Source organism: Notechis scutatus, chromosome 4 (genome assembly GCF_049901735.1).
Source record: "Notechis scutatus isolate UNSWTSFEM ecotype Mainland chromosome 4, rNotScu1.2, whole genome shotgun sequence".
NCBI lineage: Eukaryota > Metazoa > Chordata > Lepidosauria > Squamata > Elapidae > Notechis > Notechis scutatus.
This window is the reverse complement of record NC_142012.1, coordinates 164,100,305-164,121,745: the sequence shown is the minus strand read 5'-3', so window position 1 is coordinate 164,121,745 and position 21,441 is coordinate 164,100,305. Positions and strand designations below refer to the sequence as shown.

The window sequence follows — 21,441 nt, the reverse complement described above, 5'->3', positions numbered from 1 at the left end:
CAATGTATAAAATACAAAGAAAAATTAAAAAAAGAAATTAAGGGAAGGGAAAAGGGGGGAAACAAAATATGAGGTACAAGGGAAGAAAGAAAATGGCATTGACTTTCTCCACAATACAAGATAACATTACAACCTCAACTTTTTTTACTTTTATACATTAGTATATAACTGGGCATTTCGAATAAAATAGAATAACAGAGTTGGAAGGGAGCTGGAGATCTTCTAGAACAGTGGTCGCCAACCTGTGGGCCAGGGACCACTGGTGGTCTGTGAGAAAATTTTGGTGGTCCACAGAGAAATGTCACCCCCAGAGCACTCCCCAAAGCAGTTAATCCAGGCTGCACAGGAACACAAGACTGTGCTGCCCACATGGCTCGCGGGAACACAAGGCTTGCGTTGCTTGCATTGCAAACAACACAAAGTAGTGAGGGGAGGGGAGAAAGGGGGGGGGAATTTGCTCCACTTGCCCCACGCGTTTCACCTGGCCACTGGGCTGCTTCTTTCCACTTCTTTCTTCTACTTTTGGCTGCACACAAGGAAAGCAGCAAAAGTCTTTCTTTCTCTCCCCCAAACTCTGCCAGAAATGAGTCTTTGGGACCCTGCAAGGCCTCCTACTCCAAGAGGCTGCGCCGGCAAAGACTCATTTCTGGTGGAGTTTGGGGGGAGAGAAAGAAAGACTTCTGCAGCTCCTGCTGCTTTCCTTGCATGAAGCCAAAAGTCTCTCTCTTTCTCTCTCTCTTCCTGAGAACGGAGCTGGAGATGGTATCCTGCGATCCCAAATAAAGAATGATCAATCGGTAGGAAAACAGGGTGGGAAATTTTCCTGCAGACTTTTTTTTGGATTTTCCCAGGGTCTCTGGTCGCGGGATTTAAAATTATGAGTTTGGTGGTCCCTGACGTCCAAAAGGTTGGCGACCCCTGTTCTAGTCCAACCTCCTGTTTAGGCAGGAAACCTGTACCATTTCAGAATGTGTAATGTACCTAGCATATTGGAGTCAGAGCCATACAGAAAAACAATAACACAGATAAACAAAATGTCCACTATGGCAGAAGACAAATCTTTTTTTTTCCCAACCATAAGTGCTTCACTGAATCAAAACAAATTTCTCCCTCTAGAGCAGGGGTGTCAAACTCGATTTCATTGAAGGCCGCATCATTTCTATAACAACACATCTATCTAATCAGCAAAACCAAAGTCAAAGTTTAATTTTTTTCCCTATCACAAGCACAAAATCTAGAAGTGAGATCCAAATTAAAAAAAAAAACCACAGATGTATTCTCATTGAACAGAACAATTGATTTAACCGTTACTGCTTTATTTTCCTTGCTGTTGAAATCATATGTACATCTGTTTCGTCCCACTCTTGAATCTGTGCTCCTGTCATGCCCCTGTTGGAATCTGATTCTGAGGGAGAGGTGGAACAGTGGGCGTGGGGCTCCGGTGACTGTGGAGGAAACTGGGGAAGGGCATAGTCCGGCTGGGCATTCAGAGAAAGACCCAGGCCCACCCCCTCTTCATCCTAGGGCATGCAGGGAGGAATGGAGAAGGGAGCAACGTGGCTTATGGGAGAGGAAAGGGCCCTGATCCCCTTCATGGGCTGCAGCTGGGAAAATAGGATAAAGAGGGTGTTTGCGCACAACTCCTTGCTGGAAGCAAAGCGTGAATTATTTTGGTTTGCCAAGTCTTATCTGAGTTCTGGTGTCCTCCCAACTGTGTGTGTTTCATTATCTTTTGAAGTCTTCAATTCCTTATCCTGCCCTGTTTCATTAATTGCTGCAGCGTGGTTTGTGTTGGTTTTTATTTATAATTTATATGTACTTTGGGTTCAGACAGAATTTCTTCCCTTGACAAACTGTTTTTGGAAGAGTTTTTTCTCCAGCCGATGATAACTGGACATTGGGGGCCAAGTTGGAGGTATTAAAGGGACTTTACCTATTTTTGTGACTTCGTTGCTTTTGTGCCATGCTCCGGGTCATCACAGCTCCTTTGGAGATCGTTCATGTTCATACAGTGTCAGAAAAGGTGTACATTGTCTAAGACAGATGAAACAAAGAAAGGTTGGCATGATCTGTAAATAACAGGGACGACTGTTAACATTTCTCCTTCCCTTTGCAGATTCGCCTACAACATTGGCCTGAAAGAAGTGATGGCGATACTGAGCAAAGTTGTATTGGAATATCCTCTACAGCAGATGAACGCGGAAAAGGATCCTCAACATTATTGCACCTTGGTAGTCCCTGTGAGCATCCATCTTCCCTTGGTTTAGCCTGCCTTTAAATTCATTGAGGGTTTCTTCTGCCCAGAGTTCAGGGGTTGGTTGTTTCAGACAGGTAGGTGAGCTGAAAGCTGCAGGATGCACTGCTAAGGTGCCAAGGAGTCTTGTTCATTTACAAATTTCTTCATTAAAATTGTTTTGTTTTGTTTTTAAAAAACCCACAGAACAATATTAATTTTACTGCTTTTTAAAGCAGTAAATTGTATCTTCTTGGCATGTAATGTTTCTTGGTCATTCTTTGTGGGTTGCGGGTGCTTCATCATTAGAGGTTTTTAAGAAGAGACTGGACAGCCACTTGTCTGAGATGGAATAGGGTCTCCTCCTTGAGCAGAGGGTTGGACTAGATGACCTACAAGATCCCTTCCAGATTCTATTCTATTCTAGAATAGAAATAGAATCGGATAGAATAGGATAGGATAGAATAGAATAGAATAGAATAGAATAGAATAGAATAGAATAGAATAGAATTATTTATTGGCCAAGTGTGATTGGACACACAAGGAATTTGTCTTGGTGCATATAGAATAGAAATAGAAATAGAAATTAGAATAGAATAGAATAGAATAGAATAGAATAGAATAGAATAGAATAGAATAGAATAGAATAGAATAGAATAGAATAGAATAGAATAGAATAGAATTATTTATTGGCCAAGTGTGATTGGACACACAAGGAATTTGTCTTGGTGCATATAGAATAGAAATAGAAATAGAAATTAGAATAGAATAGAATCGGATAGAATAGAATAGAATAGAATAGAATAGAATAGAATAGAATTCTTTATTGGCCAAGTGTGATTGGACACACAAGGAATTTGTCTTGGTGCATATAGAATAGGAATAGAATAGAATAGAATAGAATAGAATAGAATAGAATAGAATAGAATAGAATAGAATAGAATAGAATAGAATAGAATTGAATTCTTTATTGGCCAAGTATGGTTGGACACACAAGTAATTTGTCTTGGTGCAAATGCTCTCAGTGTACATAAAAGAAAAGGTACGTTCATCAAGAGGCAATCATCAGGTACGACACTTAATAATATTCATAGGGTACAAAAAGCAATGAAATCATGCTAGGAAACAGTCCATATAAATTGTAAGGATACAAGCGACAAAGTTACAGTCATACAGTCACAAGTGGGAGGGGATGGGCGATAAGGAGTGATGAGTTTAACAGTACTAGTAGTGCAGACTTTGTAAATAGTTGAACAGTGTTGAGGGAATTATTTGTTTAGCAGAGTGATGGCGTTCTGGGAAAAACTGTCCTTGTGTCTAGTTGTTCTGGTGTGTAGTGTTCTATAGTGTCATTTTGAGGTAGTTGAATAGTTTATGTCTGGGATATGAGGGGTCTGTAAATATTTTTACAGCCCTCTTTTTGACTCGTGCAGGATACAGGTCCTCAATGGAAATTGTGGAAATTGTTTTTTCTGCAGTCCTAATTATCCTCTGGAGTCTCTGTCTATCTTGTTGGGTTGCAGCACCAAACCAGACCAGTTATAGAGGTGCAGATGATAGGCTCAATAATTCTTCTGTAGAACTCTGTAGAAATAGAGCTATTCTATTCTTATTCTAATTCTAGTCCTAGTCCTATCATTTCCATTCCATTCCTTTCCAGATCTACTAACAATTTTCAATTCCAAATTCTTCGATATATTTATCTACTTAAGCCCCCCCCTTTTAGCATTCAGCTATCTTTCTCCCCTCTCTCCCAGTTGCTGAAGAATTGGGCTCCGCTCTTCAAGAAGTACATCAAGCGAGCATCAGATCACTTGGATTCTTTGCATGCCATCGAAGAGTTCTTCTTGGAACACGAGAAGCTGACCACGGTTCTGGCCAAAGTAAGCTTCCCATGGGTGTTGACAGGCTAGCTGGAGGTTGATCCCGGGCTGAATAATGAATGAATGACCTGTTGGTTGAACTGGGATTTCCTTCTGTCTCTTAAATCCATGGGAAGGTCCCACGTTCCTGTCACCAAAGTTGAATGAAGGACCTGCCTGCCAATCCCTGAAAGGTTTCTGAATTGCTTGGCCAGACATTGAGTTCACCCAGTTAGGCTAGCACAGGGGTGGGCAAACTACGCCCGCGGGCCACATCCGGCCCGTTGGTCTGTCCAATGCGGCCCGCCCCTGAAAAAAAATTGCTGCCATTGGTCTGTCCAATCCGCCCGCCCTGAAAAAAATCGCTGGGCGTGGCGTATTGCCCTGTGCCGCGTGGCCCCCAAAGCTGCAAAACAGTGCGGAGCGATCTAGGGGTAGGAAAGAAAAGAAATTTGCAAAGGCCTCGGCTGGGAGTTCGAAATCACCTTCGAGTGCAACCTCTCCGAAGGTGAGTCCCGCCGATCCCCTTTTTTCCAGGGCTTCCAGGCTTAAACTTTGCAAAGGCAAAGCTTGCAGGCTGGAGCATCTTCCCGCCAAGGAGTGGGAAGGGTTCCACCCGGCGGGCGGGCGGGCTGCTTGGAGCCACCTAAAACTAGGCCGCTGCTGGTGGAGCCTTGCCCTGCCTTGGTGCCCGTTTCCTGGCTCGGCGGTCCTGCTCGGGCGGCACTTTAAAAGCCTGCTCCCAGCACCGAGCAACTTCCCAGCAACTTTCCGCTTCGTTTTAACTCGCGGGCGCTCGCGCCTGGCCCCGAGATGCGCGGCGGAGGGGAAGCCCGGCGGGCAGGCGGGCAGGCGGGCAGCTTGGAGGAGGCGACCGGCGGCGCTCCGGGCTTCCCTCCGCCGTGCAGCTCGGGGCGGCGCAAGCGCCCGCGACCAAACAAAGCCAAAGTTGCTGGGAAGTTGCTCGGTTTTCCGGGCTTCCAGGGCTTTGCAAAGGCAAAGTTTGCAGGCTGGAGCGTCTTCCGCCGAGGAGCGGGAAGGGTTCCACCCGGTGGGCAGGCGGGCTGCTTGGAGCGGGCTGCCGTGCAGCTCGGGCGAGGCGCGAGCGCCCGCGAAGTTAAAACGAAGCCGAAAGTTGCTGGGAAGTTGCTCGGATTTCCGGGGCTTCCAGGCTTAAACTTTCCTTGGGCGGCACTTTAAAAGCCTGCTCCCAGCACCCGAGCAACTTCCCAGCAACTTTAACTCGCGGGCGCTTGCGCCGCCCGACGCCGCACGGCAGCCCGCTCCAAGCAGCCCGCCCGCCCATCGGGCGGAACCCTTCCCGCCTCCTCGGCGGGAAGACGCTTCCCGCCTGCAAACTTTGGAAGCCCTGGAAGCCCCCGAAACCTGAGCAACTTCCGGCAACTGGCTTTTAACTCGCGAGCGCTCGTGCCTGGCCCCAAGCCACGCGGCGGAGGGGAAGCCCGGTGGACGGGTGGGCGGACTGCTTGGAGGAGGCTCCGGGCTTCCTCTCTGCCAGGCACGAGCGCCTGCGAGTTAAAAGAAAGCCGAAAGTTGCTGGGAAGTTGCTTGGGCTCGGGCTTCAGGCTTAAACTTTGCAAAGGCAAAGTTTGCAGGCTGGAGCATCTTCCCGCCGAGGAGCAGGAAGGTTCTACGCCCGGCGGGCGGGCGGGTTGCTTAAACTTTGCTTGGGCGGCACTTTAAAGCCTGCTCCCAGCACCCGAGCAACTTCCCAGCAACTTTCGGCTTGCTTTTAACTATGCGGGCGCTCGCGCCTGGCCCCGAGCTGCGTGGCAGAGGAAGCCCGGGCGGCCGGGCGGGCTGCTTGGAGGAGGCGACCGGTGGTGCTCCAGCAGCAGCAACAGGCAGTTTTGCCCGGCTCCGCTCAGGTTTCCGGCTGGGGCTGTCAGGAGTTGCTACCGCCGGCGCAGCTCGTGCGGCTCCAGTCCCGCGTTGCCTTGGGAAGGAAAAGGCAAAACCAGGAGCCACTGAGCCTGAGCCTCCAGTGCCGCTGCTCCCATTGCAAAGCACCGCCACGGCTCTTCCTTTTTGCCTTTCCTTCCCGAGGCAACGCGGGACTGGAGCCGCGCGAGCCGCGCGCCGGTAGCAACTCCTGACTCAGGGGCCTCCGAGGGGAGGGGAAGGAGGAGAAGAGGGGAAGGGTGGGGGGCGATTCCCAAAAATCTTGTGCTGACCCGGCCCGTCTGTCAAATTTTAAAAGTCAATGCGGCCCCCGAGCCAAAAAGTTTGCCCACCCCTGGGCTAGCACCTCTGCCTGCACCTTGCTTGTTGAAAATGAGTACAGGCGGTCCTCAAATTAAGACCACAGTGGAGCCTAACATTTCTACTGCTAAGCGAGACAATTGAGTTTTTGGCTTTGATGACCTTTCTCGCCACAGCTGTTAAGTGAATCACTGCAGTTGTTAAGTCAGTAACCCGATTGGGGTTACTGGGGTCATGTTAAATATTTTAAAGCAAGGAGAATGCCGTGTACAGGTAGTCCTCGACTTACGACCTCAGTTGCAACCAACATTTCTGTGGCTAAGCGAGACATTTGTGAAGTGAATTTTGCCCCATTTGACTACCTTTCTTGCCACCACTGTTAAGTGGATCACTGCAGTTGTTAAAAGTTAGTAACCCAGTCGTTAAATGAATCTGGCTTCCCCATGGACTTTGCTTGTCAGAAGTTCGCAAAAGGGGATCACGGGACCCCTTTACTTTTTACCTTTACTGTGAAGATAATGGTCACAGTAGGCTAGAAGTCAAGAATGGACAATAAACTTTTCTGGGTAGCAGAATCCAGATAGGACTTTACAGTTTTCACCTAAGAAATGCTTAAGCAGCTGCCAAGAGAGTTATCCTCTTTAGAATTTACATATCCTGTTTCCCTAAAAATAGGACCTACCCTGAAAGTAAGTCCTAGCTTGAATTTTACACGTGCGCCCAATATAAGCCCTACATCCTAATTAAGATCCTGCCCACTCCAGAGTGGATGGGTAAAAAATTAAGCTAGGGTCGGGATGGGGTGTGTGGAGCTGCCCTACTACTTACCTTTGACCAGTTGTAGCCAGGCTTTGCACACCCCGACACCTGCCTGGCTGGCCCATTTCTCCTGCACCAGCAAGGCTGGCAAGGCTTTCCTGAAGGCCTCTAGCTGATAACCAAGCTCTGGATCAATCCAGAGCTCTGTTATCGGCTGTAGAGGCCTTCGCGAAAGCCTTGCCGGCCACAGAAGAAGGAGTTCCTGAAGGCCTCTGACAGCGAAAAGGAGGGCAGGGCGATGCATGTAAGTGAGGTTAGTCAGTGCATGACATCTCCCGAAAATAACACCTGGTGCCTTTTTTGTTGGCAAAATAATATTTTTTATTAAAAATAAGAACACACACATACATACATACATACATACATACATACACACACACACTTTGCATTTTGTCACTGATCTTCTCATTAGCCTTTGGTTGTTTTTTTAAACTCTTTTAAGTTTTATCATTGGTAAAACATTACATCCTTCCGAGGTTGATAAAATGAGGACCAAGATTATTGGGGGGCAATATGCTGAATCTGTAAACCGCTTAGAGAGGGCTGTAAAGCAATGTGAAGTGGTATATAAGTCTAAGTGCTATTGCTATTAAAAAATCACTTGCGTTGAGTCATCCAGTTCATGGTTGTCCCAAAGATGCTTTCAAAACTACAACTGGAATTTTTTTGAATTTTCTCGGAAGAGCCAAGTTTGACCTGAAGAAGCTCCTTGGATGAGAAGCGAAATGTCTTCAGGAAGAATCAAGAAAGTCCAGTTGTCTTTTTGAAAGCACCTTGGGGACTTCGCTGTACAACTCTTTATTTCATTTAGCACTGTGCCTGCCTTCCTGCCTTCCATGCATTACAAGCCCAGCTTCTTCTGTCATCCTTCCAGGTCCTGATGACTTTCTATCAACTGGAAATCTTAGCAGAAGAGATGATTCTAACCTGGTTTTCTGAACGGGACACATCAGATAAAGGCAGACAGCTTCGTAAAAACCAGCAGGTGAGTTACCATCATTGGGGAAGATTTTGTGAGGCGTTTCCATCACACGTATTTGTACCTCATCCCAAGATGGCGGATGGTTTACCAACATTAAAACAGAATAAAAACAAACACAGTAGCTTACATAAAAATAGCTATAAGCAGAATACGTAAAATCAAATCCAAACATAACCACATCCAATTATCACCCATTTAAAAAACCCATTAAACAGAATCGTGCTTACTGCCTTACAGAAAACCAAAACCTAAGGGAACAGGTATTGCGATGACCCGGGGTGTGGCACAAAGGCAACACAGTCAAATAAGCTAGAAGAGTCCCTTTATTACCTCCAACTTTGCCCCCAATGTCCAGGTTACCTTCAGCTGGAGAAAAACTCTCCTAGGAACAGTCTTTAAGTGGAGGAAATTCAGTCCGAAAATGAAGTACATACAAACTGTAACTAAAAATCCAAACAAACCATGCTGCAGGAATTAACTTGACAGGGCAGGATAAGAAATTGCAGACTTGAAAGCACAGCAAACACACACAGTTGGGAAGAAACCAGGAGCACAGATAAGCCTTGACGATACCAGATAATTCACGATTTGCTCCAAACAGTTTGTTTTGCGCAACTTCCCTTTTTAAACAGTATTCCCAGCTGCAGCTAATGAAGGGAATCAGGGCCCTTTCCTCCCTCGTAAGCTACGCAACCCACGTTGCTCTCTTCTTGGTTCCTCCCTGCGTGGCCTAGAATGAAGAGGGGGTGGGCCTGGGTCTTTCTCTGAATTCCCTCTCTCTTGCTCTACCTCTCCCCTGCTTTACCCGGCCGGACTTTGCCCTTCCCCAGTTTCTTCCACAGCCAACGGAGCCACACTCCTACTCTCAAACGGTCCCTAAATGAATGGTGGTAAGTCAAAGGACTACCTGTTCCAAGTAATAAATCCATTTCAAGCAACACTCAAAGGCAAGTAGATTCCTCAAAGAATAGCTGTCAGGGCTCCGACAATCCACCCCCATGCGAATCATGAATCTAGCCACATCTCTCAGAGTTTTAAAAAAATCATTTATTAGGAGTGAACATGTTGGTGTTACCTGGGTGCAGCCGACACCGAGACACATCATTCATCTCACCCTTGACCCTGGTCTTCCCCCACCCCCTTGGATGTATATTCTCCAATGGGACACATCTATAGCCAAGAGTCATCAATCATGCTCTCTCTCAGATCAAGGGAGGTACTAATACGACTCTATAAAGCCTTAGTAAGACCACACCTAGAGTACTGCATCCAGTTTTGGTCACCACATTATAAAAAAGATGTTGAGACTCTAGAAAAAGTGCAGAGAAGAGCAACCAGGATGATTAGAGGACTGGAGACTAAAACATAATGAATGGTCAGAGGAACTGGGCCTGGATAGTCTAGGGAAGGACCAGGAGAGACATGATAGCGGTCTTCCAATATTTGAGGGGCTGCCACAGAGAGGAGGAAGGGGTCAAGCTATTTTCTAAAACACCTGAAGGCCAGACAAGGAATAATGGATGGAAACTGAACAAGGAGAGATTTAACCTGGAAATAAGGAGAAACTTTCTGACAGGGAGAACAATCAACCCATGGAACAGAAGTTGCCCTCGGAAGTTGTGGGAGCGCCATCACTTGAGACCTTCAAAAAAAGATTGGACTGCCATTTGTCAGAAATGGTGTAGGGTCTCCTGCTTGGCCGGGGGGGTTGGACTAGATGACCTATAAGGTCCCTTCCAACTCTGATTATCTGTGATCTGTTAGCCAGTCCTTGAGTATTGAAGATTTGTCCTGAAATGAATATGAACTCCAGCTTTCTATCTGACAAGAAAAGCTAAAAGCCAGGCATGGTTAGAGTTGGGTTCCTTTTATTAACATTATCATGAGACACACCACACCACACCTAGGCCTATACGCAGTTCTAGTTCTAACCCGTTATCCCTAAATGCTATTAATCCTATAACATGTCTACATCCCTACCCTATTCCGACCCTCAGTAACTCATCCCCGCCTCACTATGGAGCCCTTCACTCTCCAGTAATAATCTTGCGTGCCAGAAGCTTCTAGGCCGCCTAGCAATTATCTATGAAAATATTTAAGGTATGCATTACTCCCCCGCCACTCCCTCTTTCTGCTGACAACTCTAAAAGACCAGAGAAATATTTCTGAGTTGACAGTAGCTTTATTGGAAATATATTGGCACCTATCTGGTGAAAACTGACTCTGAAAAGTCCCACGGTTTTTCACCTCATTAAAAGTAAAAAGTTTTTCTCTCAACCCGTCAGTCAGTCACATGGTCCAATCCAGGGGGCTGCCTGAAGGTCCAGTGACGTCACTCCTCCTTCCTCCGATCAGGTGCAAGAACATTCTTGGGTCCCAAGAGAAAGTATTTTTATTGTCAGCTTTGGAGGCAATATTGAGATTCAATGCTCCCATGCTGCCACAATTGAGCCTGAGAAAGTGGGAGGGGGGGGGGGGAATTCATTGGAGTATATCTGGTTAGACAAAATAAAATTCTTTTGTTGGTTCAAGGTCACCGAGTGTGGTGCATAATGAAACGGGAATCTTACTTTAGGGCAGATGGTGATTGGGCCGTGTTGTAGCTAAGGGGGGATGGATTTGTAGTTTTCACTTTTTCAAGGAAGCCCGAAACTTTCAGATTCGGGATTCCACAGATGTGCCAGTTACTATCCAAATAAAGATACTTTGGAGAGACGTCCGTTTAGAGTTATTGATTGGAATGGAGGGTTTGCTGGAACACTGACATTATCCCGAATCTGAACGTTTCGGGCTTCCTTGCAAAACTCAAAACTACGAATCCACCCCCTGACATTTAATAAACGCTGACATTTATTTTGACTACACAACCCCAGCTATCTCTAATTTCACCAGCCCCCCATCCCTCACCTCCAGTGTGGCACCACTGAAGCTCCAAGATGGCTTCGGCCAGGCCAGCTTCAGGGATTGAACACCTGCAGTTGAAATCCACGATCTGAAGTGCAGCAACCCATGAAAGGAATTCCGGTGGGCGAGCCACCTCTTTCCCCTCCCTTGTCCCAACTGTTTAATTGCCAAGAGGTTTCCGGTGGGCTCTTCCTAGGAGCCACCATAGCCGCGCGTCGATCGTTGTCTCTCACCCTGGCATTGTCTTTGCAGCTTCAGAAGTTCATCCAGTGGCTTGAGGAAGCGGAAGAAGAGTCGTCCGAAGGGGAGCAAAACTGACCTGGCAGCCTCCATCAGAAAGAAAGGCGAGCTTTGCTCTCTTTCTCGGGGAAAAAGGGAGGCCCGAAGCACCCACTGTGGCCGAAGGAGGTGGCTAAAGAAGCAAGAACAAATTGTGTGCATGGCCCGCTCCCCCATGCATGTGGGATTTGAACTCTCGGCTGGCTGACAATCCTGTGGCTTATTTCGTTGTATATTTAATGTTCCTGGCAGACACTATGTGTGGGACGGAAGGAAACCATTGCTGGATAAACCAGAGACCTGTATACTATTTAAAGTCTTTTTAAGGGGTGTGTGTACACACACGTGTGTGCTTCTGGTTATGTCTACACATATATGTGTGTACACACACACACACACACACACACACACACATCTAAAGCTACCCACTGGGGACAAGGGATGAGGGTTGGGTGTCCACTAATGTCCAGGTAAGCAGTAAAGATGTGCAAATCCCAAGTCAACCTTAACAGTTAGGATTCCAACCACTTTTGAGTTCTTCACCCCAAAAATAATCATCTCTTAAAACCTCTTGCATTTGCTTGTGTCCATGGGAAAGGGGTCCATTCAGTCCAAGAACCAGTTCTAAAGCAGAAAGGAGAAAGACAAAGTTAGGCCAGTAGGATAAGCCAGGACAGAGAAGATGCAATAGCCAAATTGTCCTTTGACCCTAACCCTAAACTAGGGAATTTAACTCTAGAAAAAAAGAACCTTCCTGGGGGAGAAAATCTGCTTTTTGAAGTCAGGGCAGTTCCACATGCTCACTTAGAAATGTGATGTCATCCCAAACTACGGACCCCTCCCCCTTTCACTTCTCTTTGCATAAAACGGGGAAATGCTCATCTACCTCACAAAGCATTTGTCGATAAAGAGAAACCTGTGTAACGAATAAGTGTTCTTAGGTCTCTTAACGTCGGTTGCTCTGTTGTGCATCGGTCTTACTGACAAGCCTGGTTCTTCGGAGCTGGGTGACGTGTCTTGTTTTTTGAGGAAAAAAAGTGGGACTGTGTTTCTCCTGAAGCTGCTGGAGTCCTCTCAGCCTCTGACAAAATACGTGGGGTTTTTTTTTTGTGTGTGTGTGTGACTTTTGTGGTTCAACTTTGACCACATACTGACTCCCCATATATCCTAGCTAGGCCTCTCATGGACACTTTGCATAGAATTCTGCTCATTCTGACAGCTTTCAAACCCTCAGGAGAACTTCTCCTGTTAATAGTGTTCGTTGGAACACTGGTGGCTCAAGGTTTGTCAGATAAAAAGGTTTTAGTAGCTTGTTCTTTCTCACACAGGGGTCTCCAAACTTGGCAATTTTAAGGCTTGTGGACTTCAACTCCCAGAATTCCTCAGCCAGCCATGTTGGAATTCTGGGAGTTGAAGTCCACAAGTCATAGAAGTCTGTGGAGATTTTCACCTTGGAATCGCTTGCCAGCATTCTTTCTAGAAAGGAGAGAAAAATTGAATAGCAAACCCCTCCCCCCAATTGTCTCATAGAGTGACCTAAATGTCTGGGAAACATTTGCTGGGGTTTTTTTTTTTTTTTTTTGTTTTGTTTTGGTGTGGCGGGGGAAAGAGTTTAAACACTTCTCAAATCCATTTGTAAATTCTGGGAAGTTCTCCCTGCTAATATTCAATTTGGAGTCATTAAACCCCTCTGATGCAAAGAATGACTTGTTGGTTCTGCCATATATTGGAATCTGAAAAAAGGCTTTTATGTTGGAGACACCGCTAGAAGAAGCTTGACAGCACCTCAGGCTTAAAAAATATTTTTAGGCAAGTCAAATTGGAGTCCGCAAGTGCCACTTCACTGTTGTGTTGTATTGTGTGTGTGTGTGTGTGTGTCTGAAGCCTGTTCTTACCATTCTTGCATTCTGGGTTTCCTTGCTTCAATGCTTGTTATTTACTTGCTTGTTTTACTTATTTATTTTAGACCCCACCTTTTATCATTTTTACAAATAATTCAAGGTGGTGAACAGATTAGAATAACGGGGTTGGAAGGAACCCTGGAGGTCTTCTAGTTCAACCCCCTGCTTAGGCAGGAAACCACCCTATACCACAAATGGTTATCCAATCTCTTCTTTAAAACTTCCAGTGTAGGAGCATCCACAATCTCTGAAGGCAAGTTGTGCCCCTGATTAATTGTTCTGTCAGAAGATTTCTCCTCAGTCCTAAATTGCTTCTCCCAGGGGTAGGATTCAGTTTTTTTAACAACTGGTTCTGTGGGCGTAGCTTGGTGGTCATGTTATTGGCTGGGCGTGGCCAATTCAATATCACTCACGTTGAGGCACGCATCTCCTCACCTGGCCTCATGACTGTGGGGATGCTGCAAGAGTTGTAAGTGTGAAAAATGGTCATAGGTCACTTTTTTCAGTGCCATTGTAACTTTGAATGGTCCCTCCACACAAGCAAAGTACCAGCAAAGGAGGGGGGGGAAAAACTCCAGAGACGTTCCTGAGACAGGAAGTCTAGTCCTGCCAAGAATGTAATAAGGGTTAACGGAGAGTCAGTTTCTGTAAGCAACACCAGAATGTTTCCTTCCTGCCTTCCTTACAGGATTAGGCCAGTAATTTCTTCTAACAACCGGTTCTCCGAACTGTTTAGAATGTTAACAACCGGTTCTAGCGAATAGATGCGAACTGGCAGAATCCCACCCCTGGCTTCTCCCCTTGATTAGTTTCCACCCATTGCTTCTTGTCATGCCCTTGGCTGCCTCTTCTTTGTGGCAGCCCCTCAAATATTGGAACTCTGCTATCATGTCTCCCCTAGTTCTTCTTTCCGTCAGACTAGACATACTCAGTTCCTGCAACTGTTCTTTAAACTTTCTTTTTCCTGTGATCAAAATTCGGATACTTGGCAACTGTCTCATATTTATGACTGTTGCAGTGGTGGTCACATTATCCCCTTTTGTGACCAGACAAGCAAAGTCAATGGGGAAGCCAGATTTACCTAACAACCAATCTACTATCTTTTAACAACTGCAACGATCCACTTAACAACTGTGGCAAGAAAGGTCGTAAAATGGGGCAAAATTCACGAATGTCTCACTTAGCCACAGAAATGTTGGTCTCAATTGAGGTCGTAAGTTGAGGACTATCTGTGTATGGCATTCTCCTTGCTTTAAAATATTTAACACTACCTCTATATCCGTGCTTCGCTACGAAACTATGTGGTGGGGCTTAGTTTTTGCGGAGGAAAATAAGAGGGAAAAAATTCTGCCTCTGCCTACTAGCATCCATCGGTATTAATCTGGCTAGCATCCTGTCAGTGTGTGAGAGTTGAGGGCCGTTTGGAAGCTGAAAGAGTATTTGCTGTGTGAGCAAGGAGACAGCAAGGAGCCTGGGCGTGGCTTAGCTCAAATGTTTTGTACTAAAGCTGGTTGCTGCTCTGAAACTGAAACTCCTCTGCTTGTGTTTTGCATTTGGAACAGATTTGTTTTCAGGTGGGGAGGGGGAGTAGAACTCCTTAGCATCAGAGCGTGTTCATAATAATAATATATCAAATACTGATGCTCTGATGGTCCTTTTGAAAAATTCTTTCTTAGTGAGCACCTAGAAGCCAAGAGGAACATAAGTGCCAAATTTCAAGGTGGTAGGCTTTACGGTTCTGGAGATTTTGTGATGATGCAGGAGTGGTATAGATACAAGATAGATGACCCCAGTCTATCCGTTTCTGCTTTCCCTAGTGAGCATTCTGCCTTTTTTTACTTTCATCCCATAAAGTGCTATTGCCTGCATATCTTGAACTGTTTCTTTTCTGACCTCCCAATTTAGAATTTCAGTTGTCAGCAATTCTAATCCCAGCATTCTTATATTCCCTGAACAGTATATGCAGATAAATCTTCAGTCTGGTCTTCCTCCCTTGTTCTAAACACTTTGTTTCTCCAAACTTAGTTTTTACAGTAGTTTCTTGTTCCTTGTAAAGATTCCTCAAAAAATAACCAGATATTCTGGCACTCCTTTTTATATTGCACATTTTGGCATGATTTACATACTTGAAGGCCTTGATGTAATCAAGAAAAGGAATCTCTTACGGCTGTTGCTCTCTCCATTATCCATCTTACTTATATCAATCTCAGCATTTCTCACCCTTAGCCACTTTTAAGATATGTGAGCTTCAACTCCCAGAATTCAGAGTCCACATATCTTAAAATTGCCAAGGTTGAAAAACACTGAGTTATCTGATTACTCATGTTTCTTTTATTAATTGATCCCAGTACCACACAGCTTTTTCTGCCTGGCCATTTAGTATTCTCTCTAAATAGGAGATTCCTTTTTTTTTTTTGGCTTGTGAGGAAAAATCAGTGCAATGATTTGCTAATTTACATGCTTTCCTCCATCTCCTTTCTTTGGTGTAAATTTGCAAGTTTTGGAATGCTTTGCAGGAAACCAGCATCTGATATTGATCGAGGTATGCTTGAACTTTGAAAAATTATATCTCATTTTCTTTATCTCTATTTCTTGACATTCTTGACTGAGATACTTTCCCTTGTCTTTGCTTGCTAAATCAGTGTTTTCGTTGAGAATTGGCAATTTGAAGATGTCTGGACTTCAATTCCCAGAATTCCCTGGGCAGCATAGCCAGGTCTCATGGGATGGACAGAGTATTAGTCTTGCAAGTGACTTAAGTCCTGGGCCATGAAGCGCTTTACAATTCAAAATACAACCATAATTGAGTCCACAACTTTGGTCCTCAGTTGTGATACAGATATAAACCAGGTTACCATGTTGAACACCTGGAGGTTTATCTGTAGAACACTCATTGCAATATTCAGGTGATTCTCAGGGCACAGATAAATCTCCAAGTGGCCTCAACAACTCTCAGAAAGAGTGCTAACAACCAGAGGATTGTAAGGAATTAAAAATCCTTCCATACTCCAGTATTCAGTCAGAACTGAAGAAGCTTCTTGGATGAGAAGTGAAACCTCTTCAAGGAAAAACAAAGTCCAGTTGCCTCCTGAAAAAAAGCACTTTTAGGACAACTATGACCTGAATGACTGAGTATCTACATAGACATCTGTCCAAAGATTGTTGCCACAAAGAGGCTAAATTAGAATCATTTGAGGCTAAATATAGAATTGCTTGTCTCCGTGGTCATGTTTATCTAGCAAAGAACGTATTTGATTGAAAATATACTTGATTGCTTTCCCTCAATGCTTGAAATAATACAGAATCCTATAGATAACTTCTCCTTATTTGTGTTGGATTTAAAACATAGTTCAAATCAAATGCAAAATGTCCAGAAAACCCTGACCAGACTTGATGAAATTAGTGAGTGGTAATTTTGGTACAGGTAGTCTTCCACTTATGACCGCGATTGAGCCCAAAATTTCTGCTGCTAAATGAGATATTTGTCAAGCGAGTTTTGCCCTACTTTTAAGACCTTTCTTGCCACAGTTGTTAAGTTAGTAACACAGTTGTAAAGTGAATCGGGATTCCCCATTGTCTTTGCTTGGCAGAAGATTGCAGTGATCATATGACCGTTATAAATATGTATCTGTAGCCGTTATAAATATGAGTCAGTTGCCAAGCAGCCGAATTTTGATCACATGACTTTGGGGATGCTGCAATGGTTGTGTGAAAAGTGGTCATGTGTCACTTTTTTCAGGGCTGTTGTAACTTCGGTCACTAAATGAACTGTTGTAAGTCAAGGACTACCTGTATTATCTCTTGCTACTAGATTGGGGCTCCCCAAATCTGGATGGCAAGAGGGTATAATATCTCATTTTTTGTTCTCTCTCATCTGGAGTTTTGGAGCCCAGCTTGGACACTCACACAAGATACACAAACACACACAGGGAAACACCAAAACATTCCCTGACCCCCATTAACTTCACAGAATTACTTCTGCTTGAAAACTTTTGCTAAAATGGATGATAGAAGACGTGGCTGAAGTGTTTACTATAAGACTTCTCTTACTTCATTGTTGTCTTCAGTATATTTTATTATGTTTTTTTTTTCTTTAGCTTCTTCTATTTTAGCTGAGCTTTCATTGTGTGTTGCTTCTGGGCAATTCATTTGTTTGTTTGTTTTGTTTCATGCTGAATAACTTGCTGTGGTTATGCTTGTTTATAAACCGACATCTTAGAAACTTTGAAATCTTACAGAGGAAAAGAATTGGCAGACTTGCAATGCACCCAGGGTCACATGGGCCCAACACAAAACAATGTACAAAACATGCCATAAAGATTGAGTTAGTATTGTGCACTAAAACGAACCGAAAGACCTGATAGCTATTCTTGGAGTGCTGGGCTAGGATGGAGGAGAACGCAATTGAAATCTTTCACTTAATTGAAGATAAATCAGGGCACTGCCTGTCTTATTTTCTATCCCCAAATCCTTAAAATGGGCTCATTATTAAATGTTTGGATTGAAGCAAAATATTATTTTCTGGGCGGTTATGTTAATAGAATGCAAAGTTGAAAGATTGAAACTGTCTCGATTCAGACAGCCATTTCGATTGATCAGAACAGAACTAGAAGGGACCTTGGAGGTCTTCTAGTCCAGCCCCCTGCTCAAACAGGAGATCCTATACAATTTCAGACAACTGACTGTCCAGACTCTTCTTAAAAACCCCCAGAGATGAAGCACCCACAACTTCTGACGGCAAGCTGTTCCACTGGTTAATTCTCCTCTTTGTGGCAGCTGCTCAAATATTGCAATACTGCCATCATGTTCCTCCCAGTCCTTTGTTTCTCTAGATCGCTGGTTCTGAGGACCGACCCCAGATTGGATCCTGCAATGTTGTGCCTCCTACAGTGATTCCTTGGATCATGACTTGAAAAGCAGAATTGTGATACTTGTGCAAACGAACAGTTTTCAGTGGGGGATTAGTTTGCCTGCCTGGACCCATCCTCAAAAGAGAATTTAAAAGAATCAATTTTACAGAGCAAAAGCAGCTACAGAGACCATTAGAAAACTGCTGGGCCTGCCAAGCAAGGATAGTCCATGGGGATAATTCAGTATAGAAAGGGGACCTAGAAAAAGAAAGTTCATTTAAGTTAACTAGAAAAGAAGGCACAATGATATAGTTTCTGAAAATGTCACTATGAAGAGATGCAATAGAAGCCACAAAATGTTAGAACAATAGTTAGAAGGGACCGTCTAATCCAGGGGTCCCCAACCACCGGTCCGCGGACCGGTACCGGTCCGCGGAACAACTCCTACCGGGCCGCTGGCTTGTTGGGCGCCGCCATCTTTTTGATGAAAAGTGCTTCCGGTGAGCTTTTTCCGAAGGTCATCAAAAGAAAGCTCACCGGTAAGCCACGAAGCCGTTTCATCAAAAGATGGCGGCCCCCAGCTGATGCCGGTACCGGGCCGCGGCGTCAAAAAGGTTGGGGATCACTGGCTAATCTATGTCATCTAGTCCAACCCCCTGCTCAAACAGGAGACCCTATACCAGGGGTCTCCAACCTTGGCTACTTTAAGCCTGGCGGACTTCAACTCCCAGAATTCCCCAGCCAGAAGTCCACCAGGCTTAAAGTGGCCAAGGTTGGAGACCCCTGCCCGATACCATTTCTGACAGATGTCTGTCCAGTCTCTTCTTCAAAGCTTCCAATGATGAAACCCACAACTTCTGAAGGCAAGCTGTTCCATTGACTGAAAATTTCTCCTTATTTCTAGCTGGAATGTCTCCACGATCAGTTTCCATCCATTATTCCTTGTCTGTCCTTCAGATGCTTTGGAAAATAGTTTGACCCCTTCTACTCTCTGTGGCAGCCCCTCAGATACTGGAAGACTGCTATGTCTCCCCTAGTCCTTCACTAGACTAGCCATGCCCAGTTCCTGCAACCATTCATTGCATATTTTAGCCTCCAGCCCCTTAATCATCTTGATTGCTCTTCTCTGCACTCTTTCTAGAGTCTCAACCTCTTTTTTATAGTGTGGTGACCAAAACTGGATGCAGTATGCTAGGTGTGGTCTTACAGGTGTGGTTTTACAGAGTGGTATTATTACTTCATGAGACCTTGATTCAATCCTTGTGTTAAAATGCAATTTAGAATTGCATTGGCTTTTTTGGCTGCCACCACACCCTGTTGGCTCATATTTAATTGGTTGTTCACTAAGACTCCAAGATCCCTCTGACAGTTATGGTTATTAAGCCTGGTTTCACCCAATCTATGTGTGTACTTTTGGTTTTTCTTGTCTAAGTATAAGACTTTACTTTTCTCTACATTGAATTTCATTTTGTTAGATAGGGCCCAGGGTTCAGGTTAGTTAGTTAGTGTTAGTTCACCCTTTCCAACAAGCCATAGTTTGTGGCATAGTTGTGGTGGCTTTCCAACCACCTTATGCTCTACAAGGAACGGCTAAAGAAAGCCAACTCTCTCAACCAAGAAGGCCATTTAATTATATAATTTATAGGCTGAATTTATAGTTCAAGATAACTCTGGGTGGCTTAATCATAAAAAAAATAACAGCTATATAATGTAAAAGCATAAGTAAGTTCTATAAAATCCAGAATACAGCTTTCTTACAACCTGAGAACCAGGTTATTACTGCAAGAAGTGTGTGCCCTAGTCTTTCCCTGCCAAGAGCAAAATGGATGGGAGGCATTGCCCCACATCTCAAGGACCTCCAGGCCTGGGTGTGAAGATAAACACCAGATAGGATGAGACTCAGAGGAAGCTGGAAATACAAAGGTGCCAAAAAGGCAACTGAAGGGATTAGGTGGCTAGAGCAGCTCCCAAACAGGAAAGACTCCAGCCTTTGAGATCTTAGATGACAATGACAGATGACAAGAGGCCTGACCCAAAAATAAAAGCAAGTATGACCTAGATAAGAGAGAGAGAGAAAAGAGAGGGAGGGAGGAAGGGAAAAGAAAATGTGTGTGTGAGAAAGAGAAGAGAGAATGTGTATGTGTGTGTGTGAGAGAGAGGGACTGAGAAAATGTGAGAAAAAGGAAACAAGATTGTGTAATTGTGTGTGAGAGGAAATGTACAGGCGAAACTCGAAAAATTAGAATATCATGCAAAAGTTCATTTATTTCAGTAATGCAACTTAAAAGGTGAACCTAATATATGAGATAGACTCATTACATGCAAAGCAAGATAGTTCAAGCCGTGATGTGTCATAATTGAGATGATTATGGCTTACAGCTCATGAAAACCCCAAATCCACAATCTCAGAAAATTAGAATATTGTGAAAAGGTTCAATATTCTAGGCTCAAAGTGTCCCACTCTAATCAGTAATTAAGCCATAACATCTGCAAAGGGTTCCTGACCCTTTAAATGGTCTCTCAGTCTGATTCAGTAGGAATCACAATCGTGGGAAAGACTGCTGACCTGACAGTTGTGCAGAAAACCATCACTGACACCCTCCATAAGGAGGGAAAGCCTCAAAAGGTAATTGCAAAAGAAGTTGGATGTTCCCAAAGTGCTTTATCAAAGCACATTAATAGAAAGTTATGTGGAAGGGAAAAGCGTGGAAGAAAAAGGTGCACAAGCAGCAGGGATGACCGCAGCCTGGAGAGGATTGTCAGGAAAAGGCCATTCAAAAGTGTTGGGGACTTTCACAAGGAGTGGACTGAGGCTGGAGTCAATGCATCAAGAGCCACCATACACAGATGGATCCTGGACATGGGCTTCAAATGTCATATTCCTCTTGTCAAGCCGCTACTGAACAACAAACAACGTTAGAAGTGTCTTACCTGGACTAAAAGAACATGGAACTGGTCTGTTGCTCAGTGGCCCAAGTCCTCTTTTCTGATGAGAACAACTTTTGCATCTCATTTGGAAACCAAGGACCCAGAATCTGGAGGAAGAATGGAGAGATACACACTGCAAGATGCTTGAAGTCCAGTGTGAAGTTTCCACAGTCTGTGTTGATTTGGGGAGCCATGTCATCTGCTGGTATTGGTCGACTGTGCTTCATTAAGTCCATGGGCAACGCAGCCATCTTACCAGGAGATTTTGGAGCATTTCATGCTTCCTTCCGCAGACGAGCTTTATGGGGATGCTGACTTCATTTTCCAGCAGAAAGTGGCACCTACCCACACTGCCAAAAGCACCAAAACCTGGTTCAATGACCGTGGGATTACTGTGCTTGATTGGCCAGCAAACTCGCCTGACCTGAACCCCATAGAGAATCTATGGGGCATTGCCAAG

General features: G+C 44.6%; 1 protein-coding gene across 3 annotated transcripts in view; it reads left to right on the top strand.

The window, feature by feature from the left end:
• EIF2B5 (eukaryotic translation initiation factor 2B subunit epsilon) overlaps window positions 1-13,005 on the top strand; it is a 45,024-nt gene extending 32,019 nt beyond the window's left edge. For all 3 annotated transcript variants that reach the window (XM_087965531.1, XM_087965533.1, XM_087965532.1), the window contains exons 13-16: window positions 2,117-2,240; window positions 3,991-4,116; window positions 8,012-8,122; window positions 11,276-13,005. In XM_087965531.1, the coding sequence (XP_087821657.1) occupies window positions 2,117-2,240; window positions 3,991-4,116; window positions 8,012-8,122; window positions 11,276-11,341 (427 nt within the window). In that variant the 3' untranslated portion in view covers window positions 11,342-13,005. The remainder of the gene's footprint in view (window positions 1-2,116; window positions 2,241-3,990; window positions 4,117-8,011; window positions 8,123-11,275) is intronic.
• Window positions 13,006-21,441: the final 8,436 nt, after the last annotated feature.